At 34.0% G+C, this 27287-nt stretch overlaps 1 protein-coding gene across 7 annotated transcripts in view; it reads right to left on the bottom strand.

The window, feature by feature from the left end:
* SNTG1 (syntrophin gamma 1) overlaps positions 1-27287 on the bottom strand; it is a 315746-nt gene that overhangs the window by 128272 nt on the left and 160187 nt on the right. For 6 of the 7 annotated variants that reach the window (XR_010439215.1, XM_064706080.1, XM_064706079.1 and 3 more), the window contains exons 3-7: positions 20226-20360; positions 9151-9207; positions 3103-3160; positions 686-729; positions 537-578 (exon numbers count right to left, since the gene is read on the bottom strand). Coding sequence is in view for 6 of the 7 variants with exons in the window: in XM_064706080.1 (XP_064562150.1) it covers positions 537-578; positions 686-729; positions 3103-3160; positions 9151-9207; positions 20226-20360 (336 nt within the window). In the remaining variant the exon portion in view is untranslated. The remainder of the gene's footprint in view (positions 1-536; positions 579-685; positions 730-3102; positions 3161-9150; positions 9208-20225; positions 20361-27287) is intronic. The other variant, XM_064706084.1, reaches the window with a different exon arrangement.

Here is a 27287-nt window from a genome sequence, read left to right as displayed (position 1 = left end):
AAAATTTCTTCTCTAGAAGAAATCTTCTAAATAAAATTTTGTTTTATACACAAAATGATAGCATCTTAACTAAAGGAGAAGAGCATCCTCATAAGGAACAGCCAGAGGATGAGTGGCAGATGAATAGTTTTCTCTCATTTTTTAAATAGGATTAAAAGTAACCAAACAACAAATCTCCAACATAGTGCAAATTACAGCTGTTGAAATTAAAATGACCCCACACAGCCAGAAAGGTGTAGCACTGCTGAAATTTGACAGCTATTAGCTGGAAGAAGAAATGCTGGAATTTGTACAGCTCAAATCTTCATAATAAAACAATCACCTTTAATATAGAAAAGCCTATCTGAGAAGAGCAATTACACGGATTTAGGAAGAAGAGATTGCACTTTGTTGCTTGTCATGTTAGAAGGTACAAGCATATTTGTTTAGGAATAGCAATAAAACAGCTGATGCCACTGCATTGCTATCAGCATACACTATCATTTCAGCAACTACAAAAGACAAAAAAAAGTAGACTAAAAAACAGAAAAGCTCACCACTTCTTCATGCCTGCATTTTCTCACATTAATTCCATTAATCTGTTATTAAAAAGATAAAGAGAAGACTTACTCTACATTTCATAAGCATAGATTTCATTTCACTTTTCTAGAAAAATACAGACAAAATAATTTGCAGTTTTACTCACCTGCAGAATTGCATCTCCTATAAAGAGCAAACCTGAAAGTTCCGCTGAAAACAGAAAGCATATTTTTCACTCACTATGTACAAAACATCCAACATTTTGTGTACAAAAAATTTTATTTAATGTAATTCTTCTGCATATTTTTTTTAAATTTCAAACAAAAACATGATAAAAACTCCAACATAAAACTTCCAATAAAATTACTTGTATATTCTTTTTAAAACTTAAAATATTTGTGCATCAGTGTTACAATAAAAGAGGCTATTCAGATCAAGCACACAACTATGAAACTTCATCCATCAGTCACTAGCACCTTTCAGGCCATTCTGGTAAGGTGGGCCATATTTTTCTGAATAGAAAATGACTGCAGTACTAGGTCATATTAGCCTGTGAGAGATAATTTCTTACAAAGAGAAAAAAGCAACATGGAGACTTCAGGGATACTCATGAATAACAAATTGAATTTTTAGATTTTTTTCCAAAGATAAAGGACCCTTTAGATCTTGCATCTTTGTAAATTCTGATAAATAATAGAGACTATTAATGCTGGATAACACTTACATAGGCTGAAGAGCTAGAAAGTAAATATATTGTAAAAAAATCATCAGCCAAACTGAATGTGATTTTAAGAACAAAGTTGCAACACAACAAAATTTATAAAATCTAATTCTACACTTTCAATTTTTAAACACTGTGCTCCATATCAGAGCTATCTCATTCAAATACACCTTATAAGCACATCAGAAATATAACAAAGATTATTTGTCTGTAAAGACACTAATAACCTTTGAGAACATGAACATGAGAACTACAGGATATTAACAGATTACATGTAATTATTAACTATAGCACTCCATATCAACATAGAGAGACTGTCTGGAAAAAGCTAGTATTGGACTTGATCCAAAAACTTTATGTATTTATATGAGCTGCAAAACTGGAATCAATATTGATGTAAATTATGATACTCAAGTCCTTGTTTGGTGGAATGATCCTATCAGCTGTATTTAAAAACAGATGTTTAAAATATTGCAGGACAGATATTTTCATTTATTTTGAGGCATAGTCTTTGGGTAAAACAGCATTTTCTCTATCAAAGTTCTCTAGTCCAGGAGCACAGCATGACACTTTCTACATCACAAGACAGCACTCTCCTACAAAAGAGATATCCCTCAAAACTAGCTCTGCAGAAATCAGCAATATTTTTATTGAAAGCAGTAATGAAAATTATATCACAGCTAGGTATTGGGGCTAGAAACAATGCAACAGCTACTGCAGCAAAAAAACTTATGTCAGAAATAAAATTGCACTTCAGTGTGCTCAATTAAACTTAAGTATATCATTCTTATTTTTCCTGCAGTGCTTAATAGCATTTTAATAGGTACTGCATGTAATATATGCCACATCTTTATGTATTAGTTACACGTATACTGAAAAGACTGTAGTCACAAGTACAAATTCTTTAGGTTAACCTTATTGCCTTCCTTAGGGATTCATTCCATGCTACTCCTTATTCTCCCTAACTCCAACTTTCATATCTACTTTTCAGGGTTGGCTTTTGTTCTCAATATGCTGATTCTTCCATACCTCTCTATCTGAGTGGGTGAGTAAGAAACCTTTTTTTTATACTGACACATTTTAGTTGAGGAGAAGCTGAGTTCTAGATTATTGCATTACAGATGGAGGGGAATGTTTCCAATTTTGCATTTCCGGCCTTATACAATTACATACAAATGTAACAAAGACATTAAGTACACTTTATTAGTACTGGTACACGACCTCCCTCCTTCATACTTGTGAACATCTTGAGCTGTTTAACTATTATCCATGTATCATTCCAATAATTTCAAAATGTTGCCAGTTAAATCAATACAGAAATTCAGCACCAGTTCTGTTCCTAATAAAAATAAGTATGGCCAAAACCTTATGCAGTACTCAAAGTACTCTAAATACAACCCGAGTAACCAGGTTAAAAAGTCATGCATTCTCCTGCTGTGTTATAATGATTTAAGAGCCAAACATTTTATCTGTTACAACTTCCAGACAATAATTACTGGGAAGTCAAAGCCACTAAATCATTGCCTTTTATAAAATTTATTAAGCATTTTCATTCTATTGATACTTTCCTATTTATTTTCTATACTTTCTATTTATTTTCTAATACTTTCCTATTACTTTACTATTTCTATTTTCTAAAAAATAAAAATAAAGATTGAAGACTTAAAAAGTATTCCAAATATCAATTCTCTACTTTTTCAGAAAAAGTTTCTGAGGAAGAGAGAGATTATAAAGATATGGGAGAGAAAGGGTTCAACAACAGTATTTGTTATAACATTGACTAAAGAATCTCAAGATTTAATACATCTTTTTCTAAATGGAATATTAAAGTACATTGTAATAAGCTGATACCCGATACCCACCTCTTTGTTCTTTGGAAATCTTAGAAATGACCACTGGAATATTATGTTCTGCTCCACCCTGAAAACAAAATAAAGAGCAATCTTTGTGAGTCACTAAAAATATCTTTATCACCTAAAGTTATATTTTACCCTTTCTCTAAATACAGTTTTTAGAGAGACTGAGCAAATAACTCTGATTCTGCAATTCTTCTTTTTCTAATGAATATTTGACTGTGATTAAGTCCTTATTGTCTCACATAAATAAGTTCTCAGTTGCCATCATTAGCTCGGGAAGTGAATTCAGAACTCTACCAGACATGAAGGACATCAGTTTCTGTGAATTCTGGAGAGCCTAATGTATGAAATGTGTCCTGTAAAAGCAGAATGGACATCCAGCTATAATGGCAATCACACTGTGACCACTTAGTTTTCATGCTGGCAAGAAGGAGGTAAACAAAAGCACAAGAAAGAAGGTTTAGACTTTTCATGTCAAAAGCAGCCTTTATTTGTTTCTGTCTGTCACACAAGCACAAAGAGTGAAGAAAGCAGTGGCGTAAGTAATATGGAACAGAAAAAGAAGCATTAAGAAATGGAACAGTAGGTGTTCAATAATGGGGAGAAATAAAGGAAAACCAGATGATAGTTTCAACAGTTCGACAACAATTCAACGCTGTTGCTTCATTCAGTTTATCCTGTTGGGACTGGAAATATTTATGGTGCTTAAGAAAAAAGTAATAAAAATAAACCTTAAATGAAAAGGAAATTCAAAGGAAGGTAAAGGCAAAAATACAGAGAGACACAAATACTTTTTCCTCTGCAAAGGGCATCAAAGCATACACTCAAATGCAAGCTGAACCAATTCAGGTCACCAGAAACCAATGTCTGCCACACTGTTGTTTTGACTAAGAATACTGGTTAAGTGTTTTCTTACTCTTCTTTTCTGCAGACAGATTTTACTTCGGAAATGATGGCTTTTATAGGTCCAGGCACCCTGTGTCAAGTTGGGAAAAGGACTGACATGGGTATTTCAATCCCTAAGGAACAGCACACATCCCTTCTTCATGCAGTATCAAAGTGTTTGAAACTGAACAGACTCCTGCACTCAACACCTCTGTCATGGAATAAAGATTAATGTCCTGTGTAGCCACAGAATGCTAAATAGGATAAATATTCCTTTTGCTAGTGTCTATCAATGCAAATGACCCTAAAAACACTGAGTTAATGGGGATCTCAGTAATATTACAACAATTATATGTCTACAGGTAAAGTTCTTCTTGCATTGCATGAGATAAGTGTTGACAAGCATGGAACATACTGCTACTATATCTTGCTGAATATCTTTCAATAGTTTTCACCAGAGGAACAGCAACAGTAAAAGCTGGATTCACTGCAGATAATGAGTTCAAGCTCACTAAATTCATAAGTTTTAACCTATACCCGCCAAAGTTTCTAGTCACATGCAAATTTAATTTCTTCAAAACTTATCAAACAAACAGAAAAAATAACAGTGTCACTTTCCTCCTAAGCTTCCAATGTTACACACATGTTGCTCTATTCCAGGATACTCAAGGCCCAGCAAAGAAGTGAGAGGTTTAAAACAGCCTCCCTGCTTCCTTAGATCTAATGCTCCCTTAAAGTAGGAAATTATGTTTATTACTAAGCCAGCCTGCAATGCACACAACATGATTATTCCTCTCTCATTGTATTGAATCCACTTAAACCCATTTACACTAAAGATCTGAGGAAGCTTTCAGTACTTTCCTACTGAAGTGAATTATCTCTTCTCTTTGCATCCGAGTCTGACCTGTATGAAGGCTTCTTTTTAAATCAGTAAAAGGATGTAGTACCTGCTGTTCTAAGAAACAAAAAATCAAAACTGGAAACAGCAAATAGTTGGCCAGCTACCTATACCCAGTCACTATTAGCAATTTGCAGCAAACTGTGGGTATTCTGCCAACACCTTGTTGAATACTACTTCAGGCTGCCATTGCAGCCTTGCATTCTGCATTCTCCATACTTGAGTCTCTGTCCTGTAGAGGAAAAAGTGTATGCCTGACTAAAATCTGGTTTTACAATCTCAGGGAGTACTCTTCTGAAGAAACCTCTGGGAACAGAGGCAACTTTTTCACTGCTTTAAATTTTCTCTTCCTCCAGTACAGACATGTAATTATAACCTCAGACCAGAGGATGGACAGAAATACATCAAATAGTGCTGCTGAAGACTTAATGGCTCAGACCTCTGCCAGACTCTAACAATGATCTTTGTCAAGCAAATTTTCTTTGTCACTTTTCCTCAAGCAGGGATAAATCTGGAATGACAGCAGCTTCCCACCTGCAGAGGTGGTCCTGCTAGAAGGGGCAGAGGAAGCTCTAATCACTGGCAGCTGTTTGAAGGTCACTGTCCTGAATGCTGGCCACTACTGGTGAGAGGTCACCCACACCTCCTTTCAAAGTGTCACCTGATACACTCTTAAAGGTTTTTTCTTATCCCAGTTTTTATGGGCAAGAGTTTTTTTCAGAAGTTTTTGACATATGAAAAATAGGGCAATTGAAAGCAGTAACTTTATTGACAAAGGCTGGAGGTTTTTGGTTCGAAGTATAACAAGGAAATTTATTTTTTATTTTCTAAAAAAAGAGCTTATAAAAGATCAGACCAATTGTTGGACTTTACGATCATCACAGTTAGACAATGTGGGGAACTATGACTTCATAGTAAAAGGAAGCATTTCCACTAGCAAAAATAGCTTTAAGATCTATGGACACTGAATTTTTCATTTAAGTTAAATTAGAAAGTCAAACTGAATCTCAGAGGATCTGTTATGCTGTTCACCATTTTAAAAGAATGATCAAAACAGAGGCAGAATAATGGCAGTGTACTGAGTCCTAGTAGACAGAAGTCAGACTGTAACCAAAAACCTCAATTTGTTTCATAAACTCTCAGTTTTGATGCCTATTTCTTCAGGAACACTACACTCCAATTATTGAAAAACAGGATGTTCTTTTGGAAACCAAACACTGAGAAGCCTCTTTTGTCAAGGTTCTGCATCTCAAACTTGTCAGAGATTTGATAAATTACTGAAATATTACACTTTCCAAATTCTCTCTATATGGTTATTCCTCCACAAACAAGCATTTGATAGGAGGCTTCAGAAAAGAGAAAATCATTCCTTCAGAAGAGTGTAAACCAGAGCAGGTCTGCTTCAAATTCAAGCACAGTTTCAGCACTAACCTCAGCTAAGAGATACATCCACACACCAGGTTATCAAACCCTAAAAGAGTGGTTTATAATCTATTTCTTAAGGGGCTGAAGTTTAGGTCTTGGACAAAATCAACCTTACAAACAGGGTTTTTCTCTAAGCAGTTAGCTGAATCTCTGATTTTTATAAATACATTTGGAATATCCAAGTTAGAAGAGTTTCCCTCATAGACAGGCAAAAAAAATAATTAGCCTAATTTTGGCATTATTAGGAATTTGTTACCTGCTCTTCAGAAAAAGAATAATTCCAAGGGTTCAAAATACTAGCAGTGGGATAAGACATTTTCAACATTGATTCAAAAGAAAGTTGAAAGGTGACTTTTTCATGTGAGTTTTCTGACAGTAAATGGATGTTTTAAGTTAGTAGAGAAAAAAAAAAGACAAGATAATGTCCCAGACCTGACAGCTGAAACTAGGCAAATTCATAACCAAGCCCAAGCAAGTATTCTAAAGTGAGTGTCATTAATCACTGTATTGCTGTAATTAACACCTCAGATAAACAGCATCCTCTGACATACATCACAGCCAGAAAGCAAGTCCTCAAATAACCCCTTTCTTTAATTAGTCTGGGAGTAGTAAGACAACAGAAGCTACTGTAGTTCAGGGGCTATGGAAGTTATTAACATAAGGAGGAGAGGCCTCAGTGCTTCCCACTCCTTCAGAGGGACTTGCAAACCTCTACCTTCTGGCACAAATTCAAAATAATTACACTTCTACTTAAAATTAATCTTTTAATATTAGTTTTTTATTAAAGTTCAGGAATCTTGCAAAACAAAACAAAAACATAGCAGCAAACTTGTATTAATCTGCAAGAAGCAAACCATGTTTGAATTTTAAACAGAAAACTGGCATTTTTCAGAATATTTGGAACTGACATGTCATTTCATGCCATAAATAAAAAGTCCATTTCAGTGAGTCTTCATAAAGTTTGCCTACTAAACTAAAAAAGAAAAATTGCTGTAAGTTCCTGTTTTAAGTAGTTTTTTACACTAGTTTAAAATTACAATAATTGAATTTATTAATTTGTTTTTAGATTGTGTTGGCTATGCAACCGCTTGTCCATCTTTGTGAGAATGTAGAAATACAAATAAAGGACCTAGCAAAAAAGGTCAAACAAACAAAATGATTGGACAATTTGATTTATTTTTAAAAATAAGTAATTTTAAAGTAATAAATCATACTAGCTGAAACACATCGACAGAACATCCTGGACCACAGAATTCAACTTTTCATTTTCATTATCTAATCTGTGCCATCCAAACAAGTTTGAGTTTCCTTTTTTAAAGAGAACTCTTTGCTCTTTTGAAGGGATTTCACCACCTGATTGCTAGTTATTTTAAAAAATGAAAAATTTTCTATTCACACCTGACTGTATGTATCTTCACCTTTCCAATACTTTGATTAATTTTGATCAAAATATCTATGATATAAAATAATCACAGAAAATAAATATCTCACTCTAAAAAGTTAATAACTTAGCTATTAATTTAAGAAAGACCATTGCACATTCTCTATTTATTTTATATTTCTAAGTGATGCTTTATTTTATGCAATGTACATAATACTTAAATAATGTGATCTTGAGATTGTCAGTGATATTAATTCTAAATAGCTCATTGTAAATTATATGTAAAAATCAAGCATATTGACTCTTGAGATTTGCTCTCCAATCATCTAAAGTCCTTACTGTAACCAGTTACTTCTTAGGAGCATTTAAATAAAACCACCTTTACACATACACTTCATTTTACACTGACATTCATTACTTCATTATTATTCAGTGTACTGTAACCTATAATGATACCAGAGGGGAAAAAAAAAATTAAAGGTTGTTGACCAAACTGATGAGAAACTTTGGTGACAAAATAGCAATTAGTTTCCCTTGAACAGAGGTCTTCATGGGTCAACAAGATAACAGCAAGTGCACAAGTACATTTTTAAAAATTAATTCTTCTATTCAGTCATATTCTTATCAATGACAACACAAATGCACATTAATCCTTCTTTTGAGTTACTTATAAGGTCAGTACCAGCAGATGTCATAGGAAAATCTATACTTTCATTTTATATGCATAATTTAGGCCTCTTTGCATTCATGTGAAGTACACTTCATTTTTTCCCTTGCTATCTTGAGACTGAGAACTGCTGTGTGTAGAAGATAAAATTAATCTTGTGTTGTCTACACTCAGACTCAAAGCCAAGGTAAAGTTTTCAAAATCATACATTACAATGACAAAAATTATTAACCCTTCCTCCCTCTCCTAAATAGGATCATCTACACTTGTATATGTTCTTAAATCTTACTGACAAAGGCAAAAAAACACAGTAACATGATAAATTGCTGTCTGGGCTTGATCTACGGAAAAATAAACAATACAAGCATCCAATAACACTTTCTGTCCCACAAATTAATTGCAATGGATTAATGTGATATTCTTTGTAGCAGAACTGAAGATGAACTTATTGGCTGTTCCTTGTGCCTGCCACTGTAATTTAGCATTCATTAATAACTATTTAAATTAGAGAGAAGATGAACAAGTACAGTCTATAGAGTTGAAAACACTTTGCAACTCTTACATCAAACCTTATTACAGAGTTGGACAGCTTGAATTTTAAGGGAATGATTGCCTTCCATTCCATAGCGTAGCATAGCTCTAGTTGCCTGCTGTAACAGTATCTAACACACAAAAATTTGTTTCCTGTCTTGTTTCTAGTTCTCTAAAATAGTTTGGACACATTAACAGCAACACCGATTATGTACAAAGACATGCCTTGTGTAATATGCAATAAATAGACCAAAAATATCATCTTACCTTTATACTTAATCCAAATCCTCCTACAGTCTGTCTTCTAATTGTTACTGTTCTTTCCTGGAAAAACGAAATCAAGTTTTGCTAGATTTAATGTCTTCTGCCAAAACAACTATATTCATATTTCAGTAAGTTTTTTCAACATTGATCTTTGTTGTTTTAATGAAGTTCTGAATTCCTCAGCTTAAAGTACCGTGAAACCTATGTTCCAAAGAAAAAAGACAAAGCCTGGAAAAAAAGAAGGGAGCTGGTCTCAAAAAAAAAAAAACAAACAAAAACAAACAACAACAACAACAACAAATCAATTGTTCAGTTCACACCATCCTAGCAAGTACGGCAATGCTTTAAAAAACCCAGAACTTTGGATTTGGACAATTATGGTACAACACACACATTTCAGAGGTTAAGGTCTTGACTAGTCCTAAACTGGTCCCATCTGCAGGTTAATCACTACATGTTGAAGTACATACAGTTCACTCCTGCAGTGCATTTTTCAATTCAGTTTCATCTGAAAGGAAAACAACTTTTGCATGTCAAGACCAGTCATTGATGTTAACCAAAGCCTAACAAGTGCACACATTGCATGAATTCATTTCAAAGCACAATAATGATCCAAATAAAAAAAAAAAAAAAACCACAAAAAAACCCCAAAAACCAAAACCACCAGAAGGTAATACAAAAAGAGCCACTGCTGATATCAGAGTAATGGTGTAACAATCATAAGCCATAACCTACAACTATTAAAAGCAGCCCATCTTTTTCCTTCTATTGCTTATCTAAAAATTTGTGCTGTAAAAACTGCAGGGTACTATCTGCCTCAGATAAAAATATTTACAAAAAAGACTTTTTTTGGTTTTTTTTCAACTCACTCTGTTGACTTTATAACTACAGATAATTTACAATTAGATCATTTAGGTAGTGGTAAAATAATGTATTAGCAGATATACCATATATCGAGATTCAGATATAACAATTTTGTAGATTTTTGTATGCACTCTACATGTGGTCTAGATTTTATACTCATTTTATTACCTATTATGCTATTATCAATTCATGGCATAAGTCTGCATGCATGTGACATTTAACTATATTTATTTCAACACAATTAGCATAGATGGTCAGTGTCAGTCAGATTTTAATAGATCATCAAGAATGTAGCAGTGACAGATAGGATGAAATACATACAGATGTATTTTTTTCTTCCCTACTTCATTTACAGAAAGGGAAATAAAGGAGGTACCACATAAAAGTTTTGGAAAACTGTTATTTCAGAAATTTGATGAAAATCAAGTAATCTTATTTATTTTTTCACATTTGTGACAAATATGAACTGAGTAACTGTGGAAAGAGCAAGAGTAAACTCATCCAATATTTTGGACTGAAAGACAAATGGGATTGCCTAAAATGAGATGACCATTTATTCATTTAGGCTAATGCTTGCAAAATGCAAAATGATTGTAAATATTTATTCTAAGAAAAAGGTATATATTTTGCTGTTAAATAACTAAACTTTTCAATTTTCATTTTTTACATAAACATCTAAAAAGGAACTTTCATAATGCAGTCCCACAGATTGAGTTCAGACCACAGACTGTACTCAGAAAACCTAGAAAACTTTTGTCTGTCACAGTATCAGATGCAGGTAATGGTGTTGACAATATATTCAGGATAAACCAATATAGGCCACAGTCCCATGTGTGGTCTAAGCTGAGTATACATAAATGAACAGAAACACTCAGCTGTGGCTCCACTGGGAGCTGTATTTTTCCTGTTAACTTTATCTTGTTTGCACCTCCAGCTTGTGCTGAACATGGAGTTAAGAACACGAACTTGACTTGTGCACTCTTGTCAATATATTCTGTTATTTTTTGTTATACATGCTCAAATCAAATAGAACGGACTTGTGCTAAAATGACATGGAAAAATAGCAACCTTTCACCAAACTGGCTTGAACTGGCTAGTGTTACATCAACCATGAATGGAATTAAGGACAACACATGGATTAAATTTCAAGTGAAAAACATGTAACTTCATAAAATTTGTAGTTCATGATATGTCAGTAGTCACTGTAAACAATTCATGATGTGTCAGCAGTCAGTGTAAATACTGGCATCGAAACATATTCTAGGCTGAAGCCACATTTTAAAAAAACCTAATAGAAAACTATACTGCAGAATATTTCTGTCCTTGTTGTCTTTCTTACTCCAACACACACCTAAGTACCCATAAAAAAGTACTCACACAAAAGAGTCAATAAAATACACTTTTTGGTTTTCACTCATGCAAAGACAGAATGAAGATAGTCCTGAAAATACTTGATCCAGGGTCTTCTGTGAGTTTGCAAATGCTGTCTGACAGAAAACTAGAAAGATTTTACACTGGAGTTCAGCATTATTTCTTTATGTGAAAAAGTCATGCTAGCATGGAAGATTCCTAAATAGGCAAAACTGTATAGAAGTAAGGAAGGAAACCAGAAAAATTTCAAGACAACATAAAGTATCAAAGGGTTTTGTCTTGTATTTTTGCTAGTTTCTTTTCTATCTCCATTGAAATTTGATCTTAAATACTTTGGGACCAGAGAGTTACTGAACTGAATTTCACTTCAAAAACATATTGCAAACTAGATTCACTTGAGTGATGTGTGATGTGAAGGGAAGGCATTGCACTGTATTTAATCTAGGCTAAGTAAACAAACCTCTCTACACACTTCTCTTATAATAAAGAAATAATACATTGCTTATTTGCAGATGGACATTTTCTTTACATAAGTTAGCTAAAAATAACAAACATGCAAATGACCTTCAAAAGTACAAATCAGAATTAAATACAAGTTGTTTATTTCTTTAGTAAACCATCAATAATCTCCTAGTCTGCAATTTAAAACCCCATATAAGCCTTATAGTGAAACAGCATTTGCAGAACAGTAAGAAGCATAAGACATTTCATACACCTTTCTTTTAGGTTGGGATAAAGCCCCAGCTCTAATCAGTCATTGGTCAATGCAAGTTTACTTTTGTAATTGATAAATTTTTGTAATCGATAAAGAAAAATAAACATATCCAATATTGGTGGGTCAAAGCAGATGTCCAAATTAGGTATTAATCAACTGCATCGAATATAGAGGCAGGATGTCAAATTTAGCCTGAAAAAGATAAATCCCTCCCTTTTGACTTACAAAGTAACTTGAAACAGTATTTTGATGACAGATACTTGCTTTGAAATGTTTTGGCAGAAAACTCCTTTGTCTAAGTAAGCTTTACCCTTTGATTTGCACATGATTTATTTCATGTAACCTTCAAAAACCCTTAATCAAGTTTAGTTTTCAGTGCCATTTTCAACCCAGGTGAATGGAATATAGCTTGTCAGCAAAGCAATAGATTTTAATGTAAAGTATTTTTATTGTAATGGTTAATGCACAAAATAAATTTAACCAGCAATCTGAAGTAAATTATTTTGTTCTGATGTCTTTAATTAGCATTTCAAGTGAACAATAACAATAATAAAATGCTTTTCTCTGGTCTAATAGCTTTAAGTTCTTAAAAAGATTTAGAACTATTCATTAATAAAACACAGCAAGAACTCTGGAGGCAAAAAAATTTTGTACAAGTGACAAAGTGCTCTAAGTATCCTGACTGACTATTTTGTTGTTCAGGTTAAAAATACTGATGTTCTGTTGATTCTCTATTAATATTTTTATGTGTTCCCCTCTTTTTGCATCACATGATATTCCATGCATTTGCAGTGGTTTTGCAAGTTCTAAAAGCAACTTCATTTCCAACTTTACAAAATAAAACTTGGTTGAGATGAAAAGATACTTAGTTCACTATTAAGACTACACAAAGTGTTCTGTGAGCTTGTAATTACATTTTCACATTTGTTATCTACATGATATGAAACAGAAGGAAGGTTAGAGCTCCTAGGACTCTTAAAAGTAAGATTCTGAGTAGTGTTCTTGCTGTTTCCTGGAACAGAACAAAAGTAGTTATTTTATTGAAAAACACAAAGCTGCTGCCATGCTGTCAGCACTTTCCATGTGTCTCAGAAAATTGACTGGAAAGGACAGCAAAGAGTTTTGCCAAAAAAAAAAATTCTTCCTCAGAGCTATGCAGTGAAAGAGAAACAATGTTTTTGAGGCTTTCATTAAAGAAATACTAATATTTCTTAAAATCTATATGATTTTCTGGGGAACATAAATGTCTTCGTTATGTGAGATGAGAAGTGCAGAATGACCATGTGAGCACAGAGCAACATAAACAGAGAGGAAAGGAAAACAGAATCCTAGATAATCATTAACTATTTATATTTAGTCAAGAGTTAATGTTATTTTTAAATTACATCTTGGAGCAGAGTAAAAATTCAAGTATTTCATATTGAATGGTAAATGATGCAAAAGAAATTTTATAGTTACTTAACTGACTCTTAAAAAATATTTTGTTAGCTACTATTTCAAACTATCTATCTTGTATAATACAAAGCAGTCATCTAATGGGCTCTAATAATCTAATACTGTGTCTCTATGAAAGAAGTCAAATACATGTTGAACAAAAGGATGAAGAAACTTCAAAAATTTTCACAAAACTGAGTTAACAGCATGTGAAACTTAAATATACCATTTCTCAACCTTATTCCCAGTGTGTGGTTATTCATCTGGTGAGTCTGGAGATTCATCTTACAAGAGTAAAGGTATAAAGAATTAGTTTGTCTAGGTACAGACAGAAAACAAGACTTCTCTTTTCAGAGGATTAGAAGACAGACCAAGGTATTTTACATATGGAAGAAAATGATGAAAAGCTGAAAGGTTTGCAGCACAAAACAGGAGGTGGAGGAAAAGGAATAGACATGGAGAGGAATCTACAATAGTACAGTGACATGGAAAGATGTAGGAGAAAAAAATGGAGGAAAATATTAGAACATAAATTTTAAAATGTAATTGTATAAAGATAAAATCAGTACATTGGCAGCAACTTCATAGATCAACCTGGTAACATTTAATGCCAAAATACATTCAAGGTCACACTCTCATATAATTTATCAGTTATTAGTAATCCTACTAAACTTTGAAATAAGAAAATATAATGTAGATTTTTAAAATTTTATTGAATCCTTACATACATTTTCAAGAGGACTCACTGAGTCCTCTTTTTGATAATGCTTTGCTCTTTCCTAGTGACATTTCTTTGGATTAATTTACCTGGGCAGGCTTCATACTCATTCTGAGTGTAAAGGACACAGGACACAGGTCAGCCACATTTCCAATTTGAATTAATAGTGTTAAACAAGGTTTGCCAGCACACTTGCTCATCAGCTACCAACTTCCATCATGTGGCATTTGAAGCTTGTCTCATTATTTCAGTTCCTCGTGCCACTGGAGGAGCCTGGCAGTAAGGGAGGGCTGCAACCTGCCTGGCCAACTGGAAATCCCCCTTCCTCTGCATCTGTGCTGGAAACTGAGGGTGGCAAACACAGCAGTGTCATGCAGGCTGTAAACAGCGACTAGAATAAAAAAAAAGCTCTCAACCCTTCATACTTCAAAATGTTTCTGGTCCAGCAGCCTACGCTTGAAAGCTGAAACACTCACCTAAATATCTACTTATAAAATTCCACTCATACAATTGTCTCACTTCAGAAATACTGCATTTCTTAGTATAAAAATAAAAGAGAAACAAACCTATAAACCCATGGTCAGGATCTGAACTCCCAACAGGTTTTGTAAGGAACATTCTCTGTAGTTTCCAGCTACTGCCTTACATCCTCCACTGCTATCAATGTTTTAGGTTCTCTGAGTCTTTTCTGATTTGCAATATTTTTCTTTCTTTCAAGCCTTCTTCCAATGAGGAAAAGTCATTATTTTCTTTCAAATCTGGCATTATAAATGTCATTTTTAACTTCAGCTGATTGCTATGCTTTTTACTTTTAAGTAGCTGCAGAAAAATAAGCTGCCTTAGGCTTTCCCTAAATAATCATATTTACATCTGTCAGGTTGTCACTTAAAGCTGTCCAGATTGGCAGGGGAAAAAAGTTGCCCCCATCTGATGGATACTTGACGACTTCAGTGAAAAAATGGATTCACTCCACTGAATAGCTGACAGATACCAAAAAGATAAAAAAACCCAAAGATTCTTACTGGTAGCTTTGTGAAGGTAACAAGAATGCAAAGTGTTTGAAAGGTGACCTATCTGTGCACATATTTGCAATTCTTTACAAGACACGGAGTTCCATTTTGGCATTAGTTGTAATATTCAATCAAACATCAGAATCAAAATTGTAAATAAAGACAATAGAGAAAATAAGTCAAAACTATAATTTACCATTTTAAGCTTTTGATTTTTTTCCTTCTATTTCTATTCATTAAATTGCTAATGTTAATTGAATCTTTTTTTAGCACGACTAAAATATAGGACAAGAAAATTCATAAATTTCAAAAGAGAATGATCCAATATAACAAATACAAAATTAATTCTCAAAAAAAATCTCAAAAAAATTAAATATTCAAGCAAGGAAAATGTACTAACTTAATGTGACTTCTCAGGCATGTCATCCCTAAATGATGTGTTTTGAATTTAAATTTATTCTTAAAAATTAATAACTTAATTATTGAAATTTAAAAAATTAAAAAAAAATCTATTGTGTAAAGTTTTAATTTAAAAGACTTTTTTTTATACAAAGCTAAAAAATTTAGAAAATCTCTAATAACTTTTTTTTAAATACTTTATGGGCTTTGCACATATTTATGAATCTTTCAGCACGTGATTTCACAATAGCATACAGACAACCCTAAAAGTGAGACATAATTAATTTTTTTTTATGCTTCCAGTAAAAAAAAAAAGACAGTGTGGTTTACATTATCAGAAAACAGATCTGGCTGCAGTGCAACATTTTGAGACAGTGTTACATCCTGGCCTTAGTAAAGGTGTTTATTGATAATTTTTTAATCACAAGACCAATTACAGTCCATAGGCTTCATTTAGATACAATTGTATCAAACTCAGTTAAAAGCTTGGACAAATGCCATGGTGCTCCGAGAGCTGTTGCTCTGTCAGTTCACAAAAAAAAAAAAAACCCATTCGCTCATTTTTTATTAGTATTGAATTATGATTGACCTTCACACAAATTTTCCCCAAAGATGTTTAATTAAAAAATCAAACCACTAAAAGAACTTCTTAATCTTCAATTAATTAATGCATTTACTATACAGCATCATAGAAATAAATTACGTGAAAGAGATGTGACTCATCTGTACGTTAACATCAGGTGAGTTAGCAGTATTCTGTAAAATCTATGACCCTTTAAAAGAATATTTAAGAATATTTTGTAGAAATGCAAACTATCCTGGTAGCTAACTATTTGCCAGCTGCTTGCAGTTTATTTTGATTCTTTTAGAAAAAAGAATAGCTGATTCAAATGATCCATTCTGTCACATGGTTCATTGTCATATCCTTAATTTATGGATCTCAGATGCACATAGACTCTATGTGTAGAAAAAACTCTGAGTACAATTAATGAATGAAATTTATTAAAGAAAATAAGCAAAAATCCACAGCTTCCTAAACAGATAAACTGCTTATCTTAATATAGCACAATAATCCTTTTCCTTGAATTTTAGATGTTCATGAAAGGTAATAGAAACTGTGAGGATTAACTCTAAAATAAAAATATTGATTCTGGAATGGCAAATATTAAAACCTTTCCCAGGAACAAATCTACCTCAGATATGCCATACCTTAGGCTATCTCCTCTCCCATCATAATTTTCACCAAGTTCAGCATTAGGCTATTCTGGTTAGTCCAGGCTATTTAAATGTTTGTCTAAAAAGAGTGGAAGTTGCCTCACTGCACATTCTTATATGGACCACCATACAGCAAACTTTTATGAGCATAATTTCAAGTAATTAAAGAAATATGCTCAAAAGAATAGATAAAGATATTCTAAAATTCTGCCATAAATAGTGATGAGGTTCCTACATGGTTCAATTCAACTCTTTTCAGGACATTTAGTAACTGCTCTGAGAGAAAAAGGTTGTACCTGACCTAAGGGACAGCAGTCTTATCTTCCAACACAAGCCACTCCAACTGAGGCATACACTGTCCATAACATAAAACCTCTCTACAGGCAAGGATTTAATTTGGATTTGTAATAACACTGTCTTCTGCACTTTGAGTTTCACAGTATGTTCTCATCCCACTTTTGGTCATTTGCACTGGGGCTCAAATCTGCATTGGATATCTGCTAGCAGCATAATGCTGGACCTGCTACACTTCTTTCTCTTGGAAAGCAAGACTTTCTTATTGCACACAAAAAGAAATATATTTAATACTTATTGATGCAACCGTGTTCAAATTTAGATGTAGTCCATGATCATTTGAATGATGGTTGATGCTGTATGGAATTGCTATAGGTACAATTGCTGCAGAACCCTCACTAATGCTTATTGTTTTTTTCAGCCCATTAAAGAAACAGATGCTTTTCTTTTTTAATGTATAACACTATTTATTTTGCTTATAATCTTTTATGAATTTTATTTTCTTACTCCAAACTGTACACAACAAAAGAAGAAACAATGTTTCTTTGCACCTCTTTAGTTTTGGAAACTAGAACAGTCTAACACCAAAAGGAAGTGTTCCAAATTAAGAACCAGCTCCTTATCCCATACACTCACATTAAACAGCACTTCATTCCTAAGGAGCCATTGATTTTATTTAGATTATTCCACAGGATGCAGATCTGGATGCTGCTGGAACGTTAAGTGCCTGTTTAAAGACTGTCCTACACAGAGGAGCATGCAAATTGAATTCAGATTCAACAAACAGAAGAGACACTGTTCTGAACTAGAAACACAGTAATAGCCTTTCGTTCCATACCAGTGCAGCAGCGATAAAGCAAAACCTTATAATTGCATTATTTAAAGATTATTTATTTAAACAGATTAAAAATTACTTTTACTGTAGCTACTTGTCTGTAAAATTTAGCAATACTATTGTTCCTCATTTACAAATTTTATTTTTATGCTTAAAGATTTCATTCTCTGAGGCATTAAGTGTCAGTTGCCAATGAAATCCCTTGCTTTGTAGAATTCAGGTAAAGGAAACATAAATGCAATCAGTTATCTAGAATAACAGAAAGAACAGAACAAAATGAACCAAACAAAGTAAAACATAGGAAAAATAAGCAAACAAACAAATTAAACCTAATAAATCAGGAATAAAACTGAGGAAAAATAGGAAAAAAACAAAAAATGAAGCCTGTGGGACTTTTGTGATTATAGTATACAATCAAGGTACATGATTCCAGATTATTCAAATTACCTGTGACAAAAGGACAGTTAACTGTCTGTGAAATGCCAATCATCCTTATTTGGAATGAACATACTGGTAAAAAAAACTAGTCTAAATTCTAAAGGAAATCAGAGTAAAGTGCTCAAAAGTCACTAACAATGACACTGCCAGGAAAATAAACTCTGCATCAACACACTAAAATCAATCAGTTAATGAGTTATGCATTAATATGCAAATAACATGGGGGAGTTTACTGGGGAAGTAAATAATCCATTATTTTCTACATAGCCTTTGCAAAACTAAGGAGAGAAATACTGTAAGAGAAAGCCTAGCTGTGAAAAGGGAAAAAAATTAATATGCATTTCATGAAGACATTTAAATAACAAGTTCAGCAGGATATTACAGATATTACAGCAGAATAATGAAAGTCATATTTCTGAGTGATAAAATCTTTTAATAAATAAAGTCAGAATGGTGTTGGTGAAATAATGGTGCCACAGTGTACGTTGCTAATTGAACAACTACGGCTTGAGCTTAAACTCATAACTTGTTTCTATCCTGGCTGCTGGACATCCTGTCTATTGAAGAACATGTGACTCTGATTGGTAAAAGGAGCATCCATATTCCACATAAAGGATACAGATCTGTATTAGCAAACTGCCTTTGTTCAGCATGAAACAGTCAGAAGCTAATGTCACATTTGTCAAGCAAATAAACCCAGACTCTATGGAGACTCTAAGCAATGTGTTCCTCTTGTTTCAGAGAAAAGCTCCAAAGAATTCACCTTGACATATTCATAATCGTGAGAAGGATAATTTGATACGTTTTTTCATTAATCTTTCACACTCTTTGCACTGCTAACATTCTACCAATTTATTTTTGATTTGTGCTTTCTATCTTTTTATTGTGCTTGTGTTTAGAGATGCAAGTAGGTGGCAACAGCAGCAATTAAATAATAAACCAGACATAATAGCATTAACAAAACATTTGTATGAACAGATATCACACTATTATGCCTCACAAGATTTAACATGAAATTCTGTGATTATTTTATTTAGCTTAAAAGGAGATCTCTACAAAATATAATTACAGTATCTATAAAAATGTCTACAGAAATTAATACTAAATGTTTTCTATTATTTTTGTACCTATCTACTAATAATTAATAAAAACTTTGCATTACAATAGCTCTAAACTCTATGGTATTATTCTGCATAAAATTTTACAGATCTTCCAAATAATTGTAGTTTCTCATGCACAAAATTCAATATGATGCTTAAATAAGGAATGTGACACATCAGGTAAAAACAGTGATACATAAAGCCCATTATCCCTCTGTTCCATCTCTGTTAACATTACATGCTGTTAAAGATAGTGACTCCCACAGCATTTCTGAAGTCTAGTGCTGGCCTACTACAGGAAGGAACTCAATCAACAGAGGATAAAAGGGAACTCCTCTACCAGCAAAGCCCTGACACAATTATCTTATCAACTCCACAGACAATACTTCGATATAGGTACTTTGAGGTATCTGTACTCCCTGCAAAAACCACTGCTCGTGTCATTCCTCCCACATTCACTGGCTCCAATACCCAAGGGTGAGAGAAGAGAAACAGTGCTGCAGTCATGCATATGCCTTATTATCTCCTTGTTGCTTCTCAGATGAGTATTGCTAATATTTACTCACAAAAGAAGCATTAAAACACACTTAGTGTTAACAGTGTAAAATGAAATACCAATCCATGGGAGCAAATGCATCAAGAGTATGCACCCGCACATCTTAAAGAAGAAATAAAAACTACTTACACCAGAATAGAAAGGCTCACCAGACACACAGATCACATCCTGCTCCTGGATCATCAAAATATCTTTGGCTAAGTGCAGTCGCACTTTGAAAGGCTCCTGGTTACCATCCTGCAGCAAACAAACCCCTGTCTTTGTCTTCAAAGGAGGGAATAAAGAAAAAAGTTGTTTTCAGTTAGCACTTAGAATTGTTAAAAGTGATATTTTGAATAAGAATACTTAATAGATAGGTACAGTCACCATAAACATGTTAACAAAAACCCAAAACTATTTTCAATGATCACTGTATTTACTGTGTTTAGACTACAAGAGAACAAATATTACAGTAGTAAATATTAAAGGCAGATTTGCAGTAACAAAGTGCTATTTCACCCATGATGATTTTGTGAAACTCCTTCCAAATTGCTTCAAATCAGCTGTGCTCTTACTTTCCATCTTTTCATTAAATGATGAAACACCCCACTTGGACACAAAATAAAAGCTGGTCCCCCACATATTACACCATTTTTGACACAGAAACACACACAATGACACCTCCAAAGGAGCCAGATGTGAGTATCAACGGCTACATGAACCCCGTTGTGGGCTATTTTCTGTGACTACAATATTGATTTAACTTTTTTATGGTCCTTTTCAAATGAGGATTCTGAGCTAAGAATAAGAGAAAATAAATCAATGACCAAAACTCCCTGTAGTAACTTAGCTCTGGCTCCATTTCTATATTTTACACTCGTAGCTAAAGATCAGGAATTCTTTAGGATTCCTCAATATATAATAAATTATTTTCCAGCAATCAACAGTGCCTTTGTGGTAGCACCTACTTTTACTATCTTTTGGGGCATTATACATGAGAGAGTGAGCACTGAAAAAGTTGGCACATTAAAGTACCATCAGTATTTCGTTTCCCCTGAAGGTTATGTTGAAAATAGCACTCTTGGTAACATGTCATCAATGGACGAAATTCCTACTGGATGATTTTAATATGATATATTTACATATTATTAATATGTATATGTATATGTATATATATATATATATAATATGAATAATATTTACATCTTTTAATATGAGAATCCTGCTTACAAACAATCTAAAACCTTAGCCTTACAAGTAATTTATCAGCCTAAGTATTTTCATAGATATAGATATATATAGAGATATATAGATATATACATATGTATCTCAGATGAAAATTCACATCTAGAAAGTATTGAAAACCTTTGACTCATCAGTGCCAATAATAAAACCTTCACTATCTTCACAGAGGTCAGATTTCAATCCAACAACTGTAAAAAGTTGGCTTAAGAGGAGATCAAGGAAAGAAAAGTATTTCTCTGAACTTTAAGTGCCAAGGTTGACCTGGCTGAATCTCAGGGTTCTTCTTCAGACAAGAGTTTAAAAGAGGATTTGGAAGATCTCCCCATAATGTGCTCTTACATCCATAGCATGGAGAGAACAAACACAAATATGGAACTGACAGTAGGCCACTGGCAAAAGAGAAGTTTAAATCTCTCTCACAAGGTTTTAAAAGAGGTGGAAAGGTCGAGGACAGTCTTTAAATAGCTCTATATAATGTTCTCCACTGACAAACTGTTCTGTCACTTCTGCTCCATACTCAACACTCAAACTTTGAAAATTGTTTTTCTTGGATACCAGGAGCAAATACATATAACTCAGTCATGACTTTTAAAGTGGTTTTGACATTGTTTTTACTCTTTTTAATCCAGGTAAGAAGAAGAAAAATATTAAAAGCTCTATGCATTGAGGTCAGTCGGACCTCTGGTCAACATTCATCCTACACCATTTTTCTAATATTAAGGTGCTTTTTTGGGGGTTGTTTTTTGTGAACAGGATAAGACAGAAACTGATTAATGTACACAGACAAAATAAATGGATCACAGGAGTTACATTTTCAGTACCACAGAAAAATTCATTCATATCATACATAAAATGTTACAACATTAAAATAAAGAATAGTCATGTCCTTGGAATTACTCCTTTACAGAGTCTCCTCTCTCCCTGAAGTTGTGAATGAAGCAGTAAGTGTCAATGGAAGTTAAAAAATGTAGATTGTAAATAATTATGGTCAAACAAAGGGACTAAAACTTGGAAAACATCTGTTTTCTGCAGCAAAGTTTGCAATATGCCTTTCCTCCTCCCTGGATAACTGGCAATAGAATAAATTCTTTCTTTCATACACTGGGTGTAGTAACTTTGCCTTACCTGATGGCACGTTTCTGATTTGGTCAATAACCTTATAAAATCTCTAGAGTCTTTCTGCAAAAGCTGAGGGGCTACTTTGTAGGAATTAGTGGCAACCACAGCAGGGAAAATTAGACATTATAATAAAATTAAAATTCAAGTCAGTTTCTAAATGCATATGTGCTGATCTTATTCAGCCTGAACAAGCAAATCAAGCTTGGGAACAGCAAAATATTTTGGCCCTTGGAAAGACTGATCACACACACTCAGAGACCTTATTTACATCAGACATTCTAAAACATAATGAACCACTTTACTGTTGTTAGGTTTTATGAAAGCTAGTTTACAATACAGCTCAAAATTAAATCTTCAATTATACTAGCTCCTTCCCTCTCCAACCTGACAGCTGCATTAACCATGTTAAAGAGAAGCATGTAGCTGAGTTTCATTAGCTAACTTCAAAAGAAGACCTTGAGAACAAAGACTGGAATTAAATTGTTTCTTTTTTGTCTGTTAAAACCTCTTTCTTGCTGCTCTCACTCACCCCCTTCAAGGTATTCCACAAACTGAGTAAAATAAAGATGTGAGTTCCTGTTCCAAAGCTGGAAATTAGGGAAGACAACCTGTGTATGTACTTTCATGTAGACTGCTGCACACATCAACATTTTTTATTCATGTGGCCTCAGAAAAATTACTCTGATCAGCTGTATAGCCTATAGCCCTGCCTTCTCTTATATTTTGAGCTTAGATGGTGTGCACATGTGTGTATTTGTGTGCATGAGGTGTGGGAGTGCAGAACTAGGGCTGATATTGGCTTTTGTTCCTGACACCAATTTTTAAGAGATTCCATGTGAGGCTGTGCTAAAACGTTTCCCTCCATGCCTCTCCCGTGTCGCTGGCAGAGAGCTGAGCCCTACTCCTGTCTTACAGCAACAGAACACAAACAGCACACTGGCTGAGCTGCTGGGCCATGCAAGGCATCCCCTTGTGCTCAAACACGTGGTACACTGCATCACCTCACAGCAAACATGTAGAGGGAAGCAGAGCTCAGCTGATAACAGTTTGCTAAGCCAATAAACCTTGACTGAGCCCAAATCACCAAGAACATCACCTTACTTATAGAGTTGGGCTCCTGTGCTGCAAAGATGGGAAGAAAACTGAGTGTTTGAAGTTGCACATTTTTATGAAGCAGAGGAGGTGTGTTAAGGAGTACATATGGAAGCATTGGAAAGAGTGAAAGGGTTTCCACATGAGAGAAGAGCCTGTGGCTTCCAGCAAAAGCAGTGATGAAGGAAGGTAGTGGTACCTAAGTAACAGATGCAGTGAATGTTGCACCCACACAAGGCTGCCTCTGTCTTCTCATTCCACACAGTTTCAAGCCGAGTTAGATAAGAACACTGATGAGGCAAGAGCTGATGTCCTGGGAGGTGCTTACAGTTCCTGAACTGATATAATTACAAGAGGGCCTGAAAACTGATCTCCCTTTGCTTCATCACACCAGTATGTGGTGAACTTTCCGCTTCAGGTCACTACCAGAGAACAGTAGAGGTGGGCAGAGCCCTTAAGGCAGACTGCTTTTCCAGAGAATATGGTCACACTCTGATCATTATTGGCAACAAGGCAATGAAAAAAGGCCACTTAAAAATTATACCGTGACTTACAGCACGTTGTCCACAGGGGCTGTATAAAAGATCTGGCCTAAAGATTCCTTTCATAAAGGAATTTAGAAAATTTTACATACCAAAACAAATTGTTAACACATTTGTTAAATTACCTTCACAAATATTTAAGAATTAATTTCAGGGAAAATACACATGAAAACTACAGCTCCTATATTTATTCTAGCAGCAGGAAACCTACAAAACACATAGCAAAATAAATGCTGCAGGAGAAACAGCATTAAAGTTACCTGTTGATTTAGAAGGTAACTTCGTGCAGAACTTCCAAAATAATTTTTTTTTTAATTTATCTAGCCTATACAAGTCTGTTTGCAAATTTTCTGTTGAATTTTTTTTTCTCATTTTATGTCTTTGGGTTATTTTTCTTGTCATTATTTTTTCTTGCTTACTTCCTATGTTTTTTTCTCAAAGAGAGTTTCTCAGTCTTTCAGGCAATTTTAAATACTTGTAGCTTTCAAGACATGGCTATATCTTGTCCATTCTGCTACTTTATCTATGTATTTGGCCTACAGTAATTAAAAAATTTTATTTACCTTTGCTTCTCATAGTTTCATATCAACAGGAAGACTTTAAGAAATATCCCAGAATAGTTTAGTCCATGAACAAGTGGAAGCAAGAAAGAGGGGGGTGAAAAAAAAAACTCAGCACATTTTCTATGCAAGGTGACCTGGATTTTTAGTTTCTACTTTGACTGTTATGTCCTAAAAGAAAGTAAGCCTCTGCAATTTGGTTTTAAGCCTTGAAATTTATTTCTACTATCAAGAACATGATAGCAGTAAGGAAAATGGGTTACAAAACTGCCTTAAATGTGTACCTAGCTCCTTCAGATTAATATCTACCCTTTTGGATGCTTATTTGAACTGAGGCTGACCTCTAAATACTTGGAAATACGCCTGTCACTGCTTCATAATCGTAAGTATAATAATAAGAAAGGAAATTCAATCAGAGGTTTAAGGAGGTAATGGCATTGGATTTAAGGAGGTAATAGCAATGGATTCAAGAGGCAGGAATATGTGTCAGAACCATATATGGGATGTTTTTTAAACAGTCCAGCTACACATTCTGTGGAGGTATTCCTAGCTTAAGTGAAAAGCCCTTATATTGTCAAAAACTGGAATGCAGCCCAGACACACAGGGATGTGTTCAGCTTGTCATTCAGAGTCTCTTCAATCAGATACCAACACTTTCCAATCCAAGGGACAGCAAGTCCATTCCTGCATATGAATTGTACACTCCAGTGTTAAAGAACTGCAGAAAAATTCTGAATTTGGACTTGAACTTCTTTTAATTACATTTATCAGGTATTTGCCAGGTAAGTATTTGCTGTAGTATTCTTTCTAAGTGATATTATTGAAAGAATTAATTCTTATAAAGAAAGTCCTTCTGAAATATAAAATGTAAATTAGACATTTGGAAAAAAATATATATTGACATAAATATGTGCATATATGAGCTTCTTACTAAGCTACGGTACTTTTTCAGAGAGAAAATTTTATTTTTCTGACACTGTAAAATGCCATTTTGAAGTCTGAGTTGCTAATGAGCTTACTGTGACCATGGAGTTGAACCCAAGAGGTAAGGTAATGTAAAACTGAAGCCTTTTGTGAGAACATGGATGTTTCTTCAAATTTACTTCACCTATTGCATTCTAACAGATATTGTAAATTATGAGTCATTTTCCATCATGTGATTTTGAGGTTAAATCATGAGTTGAAGCTTCATTTTTGAAAAATCTCAGAAATCCACTGTATTGCTATTTAACAGGGTGTATTAAAAAAAGGAAAACAGCAGCTTAGTCTGAAATGTGTGAATCAGAAAACGGCATAAAGGTGACTAGAAATAGACCATAAAAGTATATAATGATATTTAAGGAAGAAGTTCACAACAGAGTTAAATATGGCTTAAAATTTAAAACACACTTTGTTGCAGGAAAGCCCCACCCCAACTAGATGGATGTTGAAATAGAGGTCACTACACCTTTGAATAACAGAACATATCAAATTATAAAGCTTGTGAAGTCTACAAGAACATTTATAGAATTCATAAAGCACAGGACAAACAGTTTACCAATTCAAATGAATCCTTCAAAGAAACAATGGACACTACTGTGAAAACAAATGAATAGAGTGCAAGCAGGGAAATGAATGGGGTATTTATTAACTTAAATAAGTTTGATGCTATACTGGGGGGGAGGGGGGAGGCGGGAGGTAGGAAAGCCAAGCTATTAGAAGTAAAGAATGAGATTTCAAAAAGTTAGAAAGCTGCTAATGAATCTTGTTCATAAAGTACATGGAAAAGATGAACCTAGAAAAGAAATCACAAGGAAAGATGTTCTAATGCATTACAATCATCCCAAGTCTTCAATTTCAACAGAAGGATACTTTCACTGCAGAGGACAGTATTATGTCAGAGACTGAGGTTATCTTCCAAGAGATAGTTTTCAGAATATAGAAAAAGGTCAAGTGAGTACAGGAGAGCATTTTTAAGAACCCAGTGACTCTGTGATTTATGCTCTTGTAAAGTTCAAAAAGCTTGGGATAAAGGGTAAAAGAGGAGCTAGATAGTTTTATGGTTTAGAAATTGTTAAAGAGAAGAACCAAAAAAATGCATATATTTGCTCATCAGTGAGGGAAAAGAGCATACTGAATACTGAATAATGAAACATTAAATAGTGAAAAAATTCCCCCAAGCAGCAAGCAGAGAAGCCACACACAAAAAAACAAAAAATCACCTCTTCAGATAGCAGGTAGTTTCCCTTTAAAAATGTGGTTTTGTGTTTATGATGTCCTCTTTTTGTAGTACCATTTGAGTTGTCTAGCATGGAAGTTATTTATTTTCCTGCAGACTAAAACTACTTTAAGATGCCTTGAAAGGCAGCACAGCCTGAAGATAAGATGCTTGGGGGAGAAAATAATAATTAGGATACTAGAAATCACTTTGAGATTGGAAACAAACTCTACCTGTCTACATATCAGTGTTTAACTTCTCATTATAATTATAACCCTGACTGCTCCAATCAGATCTGCTGCAGGAACTTGGGCACAAAGTGCACATGCAGGTACCTATAAGGAGACAAGACCATTTCAGTGTCAAGTCTCAAACCAAATCTCACTAGTAGACACTAAAAGAAATTAGGGATGCATGAAAGCATCAGCACTGTGAAAGAGCTAAATTTCCCTCAGAG

This window comes from Zonotrichia leucophrys, chromosome 2, assembly GCF_028769735.1.
Source record: "Zonotrichia leucophrys gambelii isolate GWCS_2022_RI chromosome 2, RI_Zleu_2.0, whole genome shotgun sequence".
In the NCBI taxonomy this organism is placed as follows: domain Eukaryota; kingdom Metazoa; phylum Chordata; class Aves; order Passeriformes; family Passerellidae; genus Zonotrichia; species Zonotrichia leucophrys.
The sequence above is the reverse complement of the archived record's forward strand: the minus strand, read 5'-3'. Positions and strand labels throughout refer to the sequence as shown.